The sequence below is a fragment of the Canis lupus genome, chromosome 6 (assembly GCF_003254725.2).
Source record: "Canis lupus dingo isolate Sandy chromosome 6, ASM325472v2, whole genome shotgun sequence".
Taxonomy (NCBI): domain Eukaryota; kingdom Metazoa; phylum Chordata; class Mammalia; order Carnivora; family Canidae; genus Canis; species Canis lupus.
The window spans coordinates 32,507,620-32,521,971 of NC_064248.1; the positions used below are offsets into that span (position 1 = coordinate 32,507,620).

The window sequence follows — 14,352 nt, forward strand, 5'->3', positions numbered from 1 at the left end:
TAGATTTTTTTTTTTTAAAGATTTTATTTATTTATTCATGAGACACACACACACAGAGCGAGTGAGGCAGAGACACAGGCAGAGAAAGAAGCAGGCTCCACGCAGGAAGCCCGATGCGGGACTCGATCCCGGGTCTCCAGGATCATTCCCTGGGCTGAAGGCAGCACTAAACCTGCTGAGCCACCCAGGGATCCCCCCCTAGATTTTTGTCTTACCTGCATTAGTACAGCATTTCCATAACAAATCAGGTATTTTTACTAAGTTAAGCCAAGCCTCCTTTCCTCCTTATTCTTCCTACTGTATCTTTAAAAAGAAAATAAAATACATCGTAGCCAGAGGAAACTATTTTCAAAGCTGTTTTGACACAGTAGGCTTAATATTTTTTCCAGTCACTAAATTACATCCCTATTCGATTGTGCACCCCCTTATTTATGGTCATTATCTGCAGGTTTTGAAAGTCATAATGAACCAACCATGCTAAGCTACATTTTTCCATTCACTGGCTCAGTCATCTGGAAGAACCCAAACATTCAAAATCTGATTGCATTGCTCGTCATTATTTCCTATCCTCTCTCCGCAAACTCCATTAACTCACATTGGAAACACTTGCAGGTAATGCCTCTGAGCGTTTGTGTAAAAATGTAACCAGCAGCTCTTCAAGGACAGAGGCAGCATCTCTTGCAATATTTCCATTCAGTTACTTCCGAAAGGCTTTCCAAGCAGGTTGGATTGTTTGATCCAAAGAAATGCCAACCCAGAGTATCCTAGATTGAAGTCCCTTTGTGGATGAATGTTGTATTTGCTTTTAAACCAGTAGAGGGGGAAATCCCTGGATGGCTCAGCAGTTTAGCGCCTGCCTTCGGCCCAGGGCATGATCCTGGCATCCCGGGATTGAGTCCCACATCGGGCTCCCTGCAAGGAGCTTGCTTCTCCCTCTGCCGTGTCTCTGCCTCTCTCTGTGTGTCTCTCATGAATAAATAAATAAAATATTAAAAAAATAAACCAGTAGAGGATATAATCCATATCTACCCAAGATATTTCTGGGGTACTCCTTAGACATTATAGATGGTGCTTCACCATTATTCCAGCGCTTTTCTCCATGGTAGTGGTGGTGGTGATGGTAGTAGAGAGAATAGCAATCCTTCAGGACACTCCTAGGTACCTACCTTACTAAAACCAGAACAGTGCAGCAGAATCCTTTTATCCCCCTGCCATGCTCACAACTCAAGGGACAGATGTCACTGCTAAATGGGAAAACGTCTGGACAATCAGTTGCTTGTTCAGGCTCCCACCCAATTTCTGGAACAGTAAGTGTCCCCATGAGGATGCATCAACTGCCAAATGAAGTCCACTGCAGGTTTACAGATTCTGACGTGTGAATGAAGAATTCAGGAAGGATGCCCCCTAATAGTTTTCATAATGTTACCACAGCCTGCAGAGAAAAGAAGTTACCGGATTACTTAATGTTAATAATGTTTTAAACCAAGATGCCTTTTTCAGGACCCTACACAGCACACCACCACCATCGGGTCTGGCTTTAACCATAGAATCAGATAACTATTCCATTTAATTTATCATGTGTACAGTGTGCAACACACACCACCACACGCTTTCCGTGTGCATGCTCATTTACCCCTCATGGTGATCTGGTAAGACACACCAGGCCTTTAACATACCCTACTTGGAGAATTACCTTACCATTTATTCCTATCTTGAATATTCAGTATTTTTAATCCCCTAATTATTCCTTTAGTTCTCCTTTTTGGATACACCTCATTACAGTGATTGCAGTGATTTCAGGGATGTAATATTGTTATTACCCAAGGTAATTTTAACTAAAATATAGTTGCAATCTCATTGATTTCTTCAAATTCATCTTGTGTTATTCAAACTGAGTAGGCTGTGTTGTTACGGGTTCCTTTTTAACATATTCGCACTTTTGAAACTGCATTGCAAAGCGTTCCTTCCAGTTTCTAAATTATCCTGTGTAGTTAAAGCTTCGGACATATTAGTTTCTTGTGATGTAGTAAGCTCATTAAATTGGAATTTATGATGACCTCTAGCTGTGTTAGGTAGTCACAGACTTTAATCATAAGGTGGCTTGCTACCAGTCTAGTTCTTTATGATTATTACCACCTCCATCAGAAAAACAATTTAAAAATAATAAAATGTCTACTATTCAAAAGGTGTTATTGGGCTTCTTATATTTTACCTTCAGAAAATGTTTGCTTATGATGAAAAGGATTATAAGTTTATTGGTATCCAAGGGCAGTTTCTTCCCAATGATGCATTCAGGTGGAGATATATTCATTTTTCAAAATTTTAGCCTCTGTCAATTTTCTAGCAAATCTGTGTCACATACGGATACAGTGACTCCATTCAGCTCATTTTTCATATCCTCAATTGGACTGAATATAAATGTTAATTTATTTTACATAAAATCTCTTAACTTTCTAGAGTGTTCTAAGATTTAGAACCCTGTGATTTGGCCTGCCCTTCTGAGACATCTGAATGAACATGAGCTGACGTAAACTCCTTGGGGGAGAAATAACCATTTATCCATCTATAATTTCAGTTGCCTATACTCTTGAAGCAATGCTTTCTCATTGAATTACCATGACCATAATCTCCTCAAATGACTTTTCAAATACATTGAAGGCCATGACCAACATCAACAAGATTTTAAACTTGTAGAGATCTCATTGGTCCAGAGCTCAGGGCAGGATGGGGAGTGTGGTGGTCATGGTGGCAGATGATGACCTTCTGATATTGCTGTCAACCCCATGATTTTATGAGCCTTTTCTAACAGGCTGTAATGCTCTCTTTCCTTCTGGAATTCCCTGCACCTCATCCCTCTGGCATGTAAGGATAAAAATGAAAATAAGAATTAAACCCTTGCTGATCTGCAGAAGCCTTAGGACTGACCATTTGGATCTAATCTTGCTTTCCCCGGAGTGTTGATCCCCTGGATGATGCTATGATCACATAGGACCCGATGGCTTCTTTATTTGCATTCTTTCTCCCATTTTGTTTTTACTATCCTTGGCCCAATTTGGAAAATGTCATACAGTTTTCTCTATTTTTATCCTACTATATATACAGCCTTATAAAATACCTCAGATATTTTGTGGAGTGAAGGATGGTGCAGATGTATGAATCCACAATGACTAGCTTCTTTTGAATGATGGGAGGCACGTGAGGGAGGGTTTCTCAGGGAGCCTGCAAGTGGACCTCTGGGCTTCCTGCCAGCCCTGCTTGTGAGGATGCGCCAACTGACCATGTCCCACTCCTTTGGCCTGTTCGCCCGCAGAACCGTTCAGCGCCTCCGTCTGGGTGATGATGTTTGTGATGCTGCTCATTGTGTCCGCCATCGCTGTTTTTGTCTTCGAGTACTTCAGTCCTGTTGGATACAACAGAAACTTAGCCAAAGGGAAAGGTGAGACCCCCTCTCATAAGTATGACCCAAAGTTGATGCTGTTTAATTTATGTCCCACAAAGGTTTCTGATTCAGAACACATTGCCCTGTATTGTCTTGCTATCCCATGATATGAATGGAGCTGGGTCACCAGTATGACTCATAATTCCATACAATTGTGGATTGCTTGCTCCAACTGAAAAGGGGATCAAACGAAATGAAACATTTTCATCCTGTTATCATGTGGAACCTGTACTTGTTAGGTGGAAACTACTGACAATTTGTCGAGAGAGCAGATTTGAAGAAGTCTTTCTGGCAATTAACTTTTAAAATCTGTGTCAAAAGAAATGTTAAGATTGCAGTGAATCTCGCCTTCAGTCTATGCAGAGAAAATGGCTTTTATAGAACCTAGCTTAAGAACATTCTCCAGACTACTGAATCACGCTTGTGTTCATTTGATGATAAAAATAATTATAAAGTGGTACTTTCCCCCAAAGAATTACATTTTCCTCTTGGCAGTGCCTGACCTTAGTGCATTATACTTGATAAAACTGCCATCAGGAGATAGTAAATTGCATTGGGTGACACTCATTGGCTATAGCTTATTAAGAGGCTCCTATGCAAAACTAATATTCATGTTATAGACATAAACACATTACATCACTCTGAGTGAATGTTCCTCCGTGCACAACAAGTCCTAAGTGGATGGCTCCAAAGGCTGCTGCCAGGACCAAATCTCTTTCCCAAAACATGACTTAAGTTGGTAGAAGACAGCAGGCCTTTCATAACAGTCATGCAAAATCAAGGCACTTGAATTTGCCACGTACTGTTTTCACTTGGAAGATTCAGAATTGGAAACAGCCAGCAGGTCATGGCAATCTGTTAGGAACTTAGTTTTAAAGAAAGCCTCCCACTTCTTCACCATTGAAAAGTGGTGGTTACTACGTAAACCATCTCCCATCAACCAAACACAGTGAAAATGCTGTAAATAATCATTTTGTGTTAAAATGGGAGAATTTTCAGCCTCCACTAAGAGGGTCATGTAACCAACCTATAAGGAGCTCCCAACAGAGTGGGACCTGAGATGGTATTCTGTGAGTGACCATACCTCAGTGTTCACATTTATGGAGTTTGTGCTGTTTGTGAATTCATGCATTTCTTTAATGAGTATTTACTGAGTGAGTACAATGGGCCAGGCACTGTGCTAGTGCAGGGGGACAACATGGTAGGTTGGATAGAGACTTGCTGACCCCCAGAGAGCTGAGGATTTAGTTGTGAAGACCACATGTGAACACATACATCTATACATTTATTTACACAATAAATCTCAAGGAAAAGGGGAATAGAAACCAAAGTGAAGTGATGAGGGAGGGGGCCATTACTTTAGATGAGATGACCAATCAGGGAAGAACTTTTGGAAGACATGACATTTGAGCTGAGATCTGAAGGATGAGACATCAAGTGAAAAACAGAAGGAAAAGCATTTCACACAGAGGGAACAGCAAATGCAAAGGCCTTGTCAGGGAATCAATCTTGATGGAACAGAAAAGATGTCAATGAGTAAGGTGGGCAGTGATACAAGATGAAGGGAAGAGGTGGGACGAAACATATGCAATGTGGGAAGGTCACATCACTAGGGCTGCTCTGTCAGGACAACAGGATGGGCAAGTAGCAGTGGATGGAGCGAGTTAGTTAGGTGTTAGTTTTCTATTAAGAGGGTGTCAGTTTTCTGAGAGAAAGGATTACGGTGGTTTGGACTTGGCTGGAGATAAGTAGATAAATCAGGGATATATCTTGGGAGACAAAAAAAAAAAAAAAAGATCCAGAGGCTATCACATGCAGTCGTTCCTCCTTTGGCTGAAGCGCACACTTCAAAGACTATCATAAAGCAAGGAATCTAGCACGCCAACTCCCCGGCCCAACCATTACCTCAAGGCTTTTTGTTTCCTGCTCATCTGCTTGTGGAAGCTCTCCAGAAATGATAGTGACTTGTCTGTTGGTGTAATATGGTTTTCTTTTACATTTCACTGAACTTTATGGGGAAGATTTTTATGTACAGCTCAATTATAGGATCCATGAATCGGGAATTCCCAAAAGTCTTGGACAGAACCCCCGCAAGTGCCTATTTCTGATTCCCAAACAGCTGTCACTTCTGATCAACATGTGTCCCTAATAAAACTAAATAGTTCATACAGTTAACTGGATTGACTCTAATTATTTTTTTTTTTCCTAAGAGTTCTTGGCATCTTGGGAATAAGCCCAGAAGATTATAAAACTAGGCAAGGAGAGACAGAAGAGTTTGAGACTGAGCATAACAGAATTAATTGCCTTCCCTTTAATGTGCTGTACGGGGATATTATAAATATTGCTGTAGCCAGAGTTTGGCCTCCAACATGTAGAAAGCTTGCTTTTCCCAGGCTCCCTGCCCAGAACTTCATACCTTCCATCAGTGATTCACTTCTGCCATTTTATTTATTGTCTGCTCTGCTTGCGTTGCCAGCTGAAGTCTGAGTAGATCATTTATTCATATCTTCATTTACTTAGATGACATAAAAATTAACCTTCTGTTAAAGGAAGACCTCTTTCCCATGAAATGAGGGCATAAATTGAATTTTTTTTCCCCTTGTGCAAAACAGATGCAAAAGCCCTAACGTGTGCGTTTTGCAGAGTGCATACTCCCCACCCCAATAAACGGTGCCATGTTGTCCTGCCTCTTAAGAGGCTACAAGGAACATTTAAGAATCTTAAAAGGGACCCGTGGCTGTTGCAAGGATACACAGAAGGAGAAAAAGTGCTGTGATAGCAGAGCTCATTTTCCATGACCTGCAATTAAATGTCTTCCATCTGCAACGTGATGGAAGAATTAAGCTCTGTTGTCCTGTCTTTTGATGTCTCCATTTGTGGAGGGTTTTAGTTTGGCTTCATTACTATATTGTGCACTCTCTGCATCTGAGTTTGAACGAGAGCAATTGCTAGGGACCGTCGGATTAGAGGCCCACACATCAGTCCCACTACACGGTCTTTACCCGGCAGCGGCAGTGCAGCCGATGAGAACTGAAGCAGCGCCCCCCCACTCCCCCCCTCACACACACATATTTTCATAAAGGCTTGTTACGTTTATTAAGGTGATTGGTTCCCCCAAATGGAATTGAATCCAAATTCAAAACCGGCCCTAATGCGACTTCTCATCCAGACCCACATTTTGCATGGCCATTTGTTCTTCCTTTCTTGCTTATTTTTTATGTCCCCTTCTTTTCAGAAACGTGGCAAAAATCCAGCCAGATAGAAATGTGGGAAGAATGCTTGTTTTTTAAAGACCAAGGGAGCGGTGGTGGCTCTGGTTCTGGGCAATGATGGGGGTATAAGCACAAGAGACGGTTCTGTGTTCTGGCAGCTGGCGGGGCTGCGGGAGGCTGCCAAGTAGCCCTTAGGAGAAAATGCTGAGAATGCCCTTTCTGTTATTTGCAGCACCCCACGGGCCTTCTTTTACGATTGGAAAAGCTATATGGCTTCTCTGGGGCCTGGTGTTCAATAACTCCGTGCCTGTCCAGAACCCCAAAGGGACCACCAGCAAGATCATGGTGTCCGTGTGGGCCTTCTTTGCCGTCATATTCCTGGCCAGCTACACAGCCAATCTAGCTGCTTTCATGATCCAGGAGGAATTTGTGGACCAAGTAACCGGCCTCAGTGACAAAAAGGTAAGGTCACCTTGCTTTCCTCGATGCCAAGGAGTAGATCTTAAATGCTCTCTCCTCAGCAGAGCACCACACGGATTCCTATCATCCAAACCCACCGACTCTAAAAACACAAAGCCAGAGGGGTTTTGGTTTTTCTCCTAACTTGAGTTGATACATTTCTAAGAATTTTAGAAACAGAACCTTAAGCTTGGCCCTCCAAGTTCTAAAAGATTCCAGATCCAATGTGGAAGCATAGTTTCCCCAAGTGGTCATTTCTCTTATTTATAGGATCATGAGTGTGATGCTTACCAAGGCACTGTGACTCATGTTAGAGCCCTGGCTGGAGCTCTCCCTACAAGAGAGTGTGTGATGTTGCAGAAGATCCATGAGCCTAGACGAGGAGAAAGGGTGAAGTGGGGTGCTCTAGGCTGTAGCTACCTCCCCGTTCTCTGGCCTTGGTTGAGTCTCTAATAGACTCCATGCCTTGGATTTCTCACCTATGACATGAAAAAAGTTGTCTCTAAGGCCTACCCAGAGACAAAACTTGCAGCTCCTCTTTACCCAGGTAGTAGCCAGGCAGCCCCACTACCTACATTTCCGACTCACCTGAAATTTCCTCAGGGGACACAGAAGGAGCAGAGAGGCTTTTCATTCGCCACCAGCTCCATTGACACACACATCTCCAGCCCTCCCCCATGGGGCTGTGCATCCCCTATCAATAAGGTGGCAGGAATCACACCTGCTGTCTCCCTTCTCCGCTCGAGTGTCGCGAGGGGTGCAGGATGTGAGTGGCTATTCAGAAAGCTACACGGAGGAAGAAAGGATGTAAACTGGGTGCATCCTCCCATTGAAATTTTAAGTTCAGGAAACAAATCCTGACTTGCTAAGCTCAGCAGTGTGGGGATTGCCACACGGCAAAGATTGTCCGTCTCGTGCGTGTGGCTAATCGTCTCTCTTTATAAAATCTCACCAGCGTGTCTTGCTGACATAAGTCTACGTATATTCTTTTGGCATTCATCAACAAACTGCTGAATAGAAAATCAACCATGAAAAGCCCTAACAGCTTATCTGTGACATATGCTGGGCTTGAAAGGGGTACAGAGAAGGCCTGTCATCAGAGAGATGATGAGGGGCGGGGGCTAGTGGTTGGCCTCTCTCTGTCGGCTTCCCATTGCAGCTTGAGTAAATGCCACTCTGCTTCCCGTGGTCACAGAGCCCTGAATTATCAGTTCTCTCCCTCTTGCTCACAAGCTGCATCCCCCACCACCATCATGTCCCTTCAGTAGCCCAAGCATCTTTCCACCACAGTGATCTTGCACTTGTTACATCCTCTGCCTGGAATATTTTTTTCCCCATTATTCATGGCTGGCTTCTCCATGACTTTCAAGTCTTAGGGAAATATATGACCTCTTGGGAGAGGTCCTCCCATCCACTGTGGCGAACTTCACAGCCTGAGCTCCTACTCCCGTGAAACTCCAATTCTAGTTGGAAGAAACAGACAATATGCAAGTAAACATAAATGGGGAAGAACATTCCAGGCAGGAACAAGTGTTATAAAGGAGATAAGACTGATGAGGTTAAAGGTGGCTGGGGAAGGGGCTGACAAGGAGAATGCTCAGGATAGAGTTATCTGGCACTTAGTAGGTGCTCAGGACACGCTTGTGTGCTGAGTGAGAAATGCGTGCCATGTAGGACACGGTAGGCACCCTATCTGGCTCTCCTGGCCTCCCCACTCCAGTTCTCTGTGCACATCCCATTTCTGCTGACAGAGGCTCCTACCAGGGATCTTCCCAGGGTGCTTACCTTGGGGCCCTAGAACAGTGAACACCTGGATATTTGAGTACCCCCAACCCCTTACCTGTAACCACCCCCAGTGTGAGAGCACAAGACCCCAGCCGCACTGTTGCTTCCAGGCGGGGCAAACTCAGAGTGGGGTTAACCCCCTGAGGCTCCCCGCGGGATCAGGTGGAGACAGAGACTTGGCCCCAAATCACAGCTTCGGCTGGCTTCCTCTCCTACCTCCACCCCCTTCCTGATTTCTCTGGGAGCCCTAACTTACTAAGTCATGTTCGCCCAACCCTTGGCTTAGGTTGGCTTCTAAAGCATGTGGCCACTGAGACAGCAGATCAAGTCAGGAAGGCTGTGTCCCTGTCCCCTCTACCAGGTACTGGCTGTGTGGTGCTCTTATGGTCACAGAACCTGGCCGTGCCTCCTCGTTCCTCCCTGTCCATCTGGGAGAAGAGGTAGGAGTGGGCGTGAGAGGAGACAGCAATCGTGAATGTGCCTTGTAGCCTATGAAATCCCCCACGGCCACAAAGTGGGGGTCCATGACTCCCATCACCCTGCGGGAGCAAAAGATAGTTCCTCGAAGAAGCAGCAGGAGCTCCAGCAGAAGCAATGGGGACCATGTCCTCAGTGGAGGGCTTTTCAAGAAAGTAGTTGTCAGGATCCCTGGGTGGCGCAGCAGTTTGGTGCCTGCCTTTGGCCCAGGACGCGATCCTGGAGACCTGGGATCGAATCCCACATTGGGCTCCCGGTGCATGGAGCCTGCTTGTCCCTCTGCCTATGTCTCTGTCTCTCTCTCTCTCTCTGTGTGACTATCATAAGTAAATAAAAATTAAAAGAAAAAAACATAGAGCTTTAAAAAACAAAACAAAACAAAAAAAACTAAAAAAAAAAAAAAAAAAAAGAAAGTAGTTGGCAACCTGTTTTGCTTCTTGTTGCTATTTTCCAAGGCAAGGGCGGAAAAAGAAATCCCTTGTTCCGTAGTTTTGAGTCTAAGGAACATGACCGCTTGTGGGAAAACTAATTAGAACCACTAATAGTTTGACTGACCTTCTCTGAGTTGGAGACAACTAGGAACAGATACCACATCCTCACGGGACGCAGCTCAGCTTCCAAGCTGGGAGCATTAGTGGCAAGCAGATAGCTCTTTTAATTAAATGTTTGATACAATTAGGTAAACAGAAAAATTCTTGGAGTAAATAAGCTAAGTGATCCCAGAAGATTAATAGCGGATACACCAAGAAAGTCTGCAAAATGAAAAAAAAATCTATATTGAATGAATTCATTTTAATACTGTACACAGTGGGCTTTTTTTGTTTTTTTGTTTTGTTTTGTTTTTCACTTTCTTCATATTTTTTTCTTTTTAATCATGATTACCTGTATAACAACTCAGGTTTATGATGCTTTTAAAGCATTTTGCAGTCTTAGTGCTTGCTGGGAAAAGCACCTTTGAAGCCCACGGTGAGCTCAGATGAGCCTGGGCTTCAATTATAAATAGATTCATGGGTAGATCTTCCCCTAGGAGTTACTAAAGGAAAGTTGAAATGTTGGTGTGGAAGCTTTCCAACGTGTCGGCGATCACTAGGGTAGATGAGCTCCAGCTCTGGGAGGCAGATTAATGTAGTGGGAAGAGCAATGTTGTATTCAGGGTCAGATGAACCTGCGTTCAGATCTTGACCTTGCCATAAAATGGTCATGTGGCCTTCAGTATGTCAGTATCCCCAAGGCTTCATTTCCTAATAAGAGTGGGGGCGGGTATTAATACCTTTCTGGCAAGGTTGATATGAGGCTTAAAATAATCCTCACACAGTGCCTGGCACAGGGTAGATAATCCTGTTATAAGTGCTTCTTCCTCCACCTCCTCTTGCTCCCCTCCTCCACTGCCCCTTCCCCTCCTCTTCATCACCCACCTCCTCCGCATTATCAGCCTCACTGTATGATAAGCTGTTCCTCACTTCTGGGGTCTAAAGTGTCACTGCACTCATTGGCCTTGGTGACAATGGGATAATTGGGGAACATCCATTGGTAGAGGAGCCCACGAGTGTGTCCCCATGGAGCTGTGCCATCTCTGAGCGCTGTGCTTCTACTGCCGAGGGGTCACTGGCTAAATAGAGGCCTCTGAGCCTCTCCTCCTTCCTCAGGGCCATGGTTGTTTGATGCTGACCTCCAGAAGCTTGCAGCAGTTCAACAGTGGGAGAAGACTGTACTTGAAATACAGCGCTTTAGGGGCCAATGCCCCTTATTTATAGCCACAGAGGACAGATTTTTTTTTTATAAATTTATTTTTTATTGGTGTTCAATTTGCCAACATATAGAATAACACCCAGTGCTCATCCCGTCAAGTGCCCACCTCAGTGTCCGGCACCCAGGAGGACAGATATTTTTAATGAATGTATACTTAGGATGTGTCAGAGGAAGGCAGAAATGTCCTGGTCAATTGCCATGTTTTCCCTAAACATTTTCCCCATATTTTGCATCTCTACTTCCTCCAAACTGAAGGGCTTGCCATGTCTTATGCTCTTGGATGACTTTCAGACCTGTTCACTTAGTGAATGGCAAAAAAAATGTTAGAAAATAATCTCCTAGTCCTTTGTTTTCCAGTTAGAAGGAAACTGGCTCCATTGTTTGGCTAACATCACTTTGGGTGACAACAGGTGACAAGGTGATATGTATCAAGAATATGGGATACCAGGTATTCTTTCAAGCACTGCATGCAAAAGCAATCCTCCACTTATGGATGGAGAAACTGAGGCTCGGAGAGGTTAAGTAGTTGCCCCAAATGACTCAGTTTCCAAGGGGCTGATGAGAAGCTGCAGTGTCTAAGCACAAGACCAGGTGAAGCCAGTTAACATGACGAGTGAGGGGAGCCTTGAAGGAGAGAGAAACCCCAGGGAGTTCTCCAGACCCTGGGCATCATGATGACATTGCTCTGTGGTCTTGCTGACCGTGGACACCTCTGCAGCACCCCTTCCTTTGCCAGAGCCCACCGTTGTTCCTCCCTGTTTGCACACAGAACTCTCTGGGAGAAAGTTGCACTAGAAAACATTCCTATAAGCTGCATGGAATATGCCCTCAGTGGGAGGCCCCAGGATTTAAGAGATGAGCCATGCTTGCCCCTACCTATTTTCCACACTGTATGTCCTGGCTTTTTAGTGAGCCATGAAATTATTTTAAGGATCATGACTATTTAAAAAAATAAATAGACCGTAGCGGATGACATCAGAGTATATCACATGTGCTCTGTGAAAGAAAGAGTGCTCTGCAGTGGCACACGTGTGCATGTGTGTGTGGACAGGGTGGACGTGAAGACATGTCCTGGTCCATGGGACAAGTACTGAGAGTCGTGCTTCTAGAAGTCTGACAGTCTTTACCCCGGCAGGAAAGGTTCTTGGGTCTCAGTGCTGGGCTGAATTGTGTGTGGGGGGAGGGTATAGTCAAGGCCGGAGGAGTGTGGAGATTCATCATTGAGGCTAAATATCCATCTCTGTCACTGTGCAAACCAGAGGTAGAGGTGAAAGGAAATCTAAAGAGCTACGTGGCTCCTCTGCAGCAGATGGGGAGTGAAGTGGAAGGCATTTGGTCAAATGGGCCATCTCGCATGCCTCTGGAGATTAGAGCAGCTGCTGTAACACCTAGATTTATGAACAACACCATTACCTCTGTCCCCAAAGCAGGTGGCTGCTGTGCCATCGAGCGGGGGCTGGTGCCTCCTCCTCTTTTCGTGATGAGTTGAGGCACTGCCTGCCAGAGTGAGTGCAAAGAGCATCTTGCTGTTCATTTGCATGTGTACACACACGCACACACACATGCACACACATTCTTGCAGTGCAAGGCACCAGAAGGAGGATCTCATTTGGACAATGTATGGCCACTTCCCCCAAATGCAGTGGTGGTTGCTTATTACATGGCAGCATGCCTAATTTAGGGGACACGATTTTCTTTTTTTCAAGATTTTATTTATTTATTCATGAGAGATCCTAAATAGGTCTGAACCTTGATTTCTTCATCTGTAAAATGGAGCCTCTGAGATTAGCTACCTGACAGGTTCATCGTGAGGATGAAATGATCTAGCAAGTGATCTAGCAAATCTGGCCCCACGCAAGTCCTCAAAAAGTGCTACTCATTATTATAATTACTTTATACTTCCAGAATTTCGTATTTCATGGAAAAAATGAAGCCCCTTTCTTTGGCCCACTCTGATAGTAAAAATAAAAAGTAATAATAATTTTTATGTTTGAGTGCTTACTCTGTTCCAGGTACTATTTTAATTACTTGAAAAAGTTTTAGCAGTTTTAGAACTTCCCATTGACCCTACAAAGGAAGTACTGGTATGTTTTCCACTGTAGAGACAGAAAATAAATGGAGGCAGTGTGAAGTGCCTTCTCTAAGATCCCACAGTTTATTAATGGTAGAATCTGACTTTTAACCTTTGAACCTAAGCTCACACTTGAACTTATTGCCCTGTGCTGACTCTAGATTTTAATTGTATGTCTGAGACTCAGACCTAGTACTCTTTTTTTCCCTTAAGGCTTTATTTATTTATTTGAGAGAGAGAACAAATGGGGTGAGGGGCAGAGGGAGAAGCAGACTCTCAACTGAGCAGTGAGCCTGATACAGGGCTCGATCCCAGGACCCAGGGATCATGACTTGAGCCAAAGGCAGATGCTTAACCAACTGAACCACCCAGGCACCTCAGTAGACCTAGAATTCTTGACTTTTAATCTGGTTGAGTTTCTCCAAACACTGAAGTTGTGAACAAACCATGTCAGTCAATGAGGAAAGACAAGCAGAGTATGGACATCCAACTTTTTTGAGGCATGAGAGCTGTACAAGACATGGGCATCCTCAGGAAGCTAATGGTTGGGAAGAATTTCAGCTCAAGAAATGTTCATGGAGCATGCCATTATGCCTAGAATATATTAGGGCTCCCCCATAAGTATTGTATGCATGGAGAATGAGTGAATGGCAAACATACAGTCATTGTAGGGGAGGAAAGATAATTTTCCCTCTACTCTTTTAGGTTCTTGGGTTAATCTAGACAGATTGACAGGAGAGAAACAAACAAGTTTAATAATATGGATCCTTTCTGTAGACATGAGACATACCCAGGAAAACCAAGTAACTCCCTGAAATGGCCTAAGCCACCAGCTTAAACACCACCTCCAGCTAACCACAGAAGAGAATTGTTGGGAGCTGGGGTGGAGAGGCCAGGTTGTCAGGAAAAGCATAGTAAACTAGGGTGAGATTCATGAAGATTGAAGTTGGTGCCTTCAAAAGTGATAAGAGTTTCTAGAGTTTTAGTCATATTCCTTTTCCAGGTGCTGAGAGGAAGATATCCCTATAAGTAGAGCTTTCCCTTCTCAGTATAAATGTCTCTTACGAAAGGGTTAACATCTGCTCTTCAGAGCTTCTCCTGTCTCTGCTGTTTCTTAAAAATAACCAGCCTAAGAGGATGCTTATGCCAAAGAGGCATAT

General features: G+C 44.0%; 1 protein-coding gene across 3 annotated transcripts in view; it reads left to right on the top strand.

Annotated features, from left to right (window-relative positions):
• GRIN2A (glutamate ionotropic receptor NMDA type subunit 2A) overlaps nucleotides 1-14,352 on the top strand; it is a 546,872-nt gene that overhangs the window by 475,633 nt on the left and 56,887 nt on the right. For all 3 annotated transcript variants that reach the window (XR_004816765.2, XM_025416531.3, XM_025416530.3), the window contains exons 9-10: nucleotides 3,311-3,436; nucleotides 6,884-7,113. Coding sequence is in view for 2 of the 3 variants with exons in the window: in XM_025416531.3 (XP_025272316.3) it covers nucleotides 3,311-3,436; nucleotides 6,884-7,113 (356 nt within the window). In the remaining variant the exon portion in view is untranslated. The remainder of the gene's footprint in view (nucleotides 1-3,310; nucleotides 3,437-6,883; nucleotides 7,114-14,352) is intronic.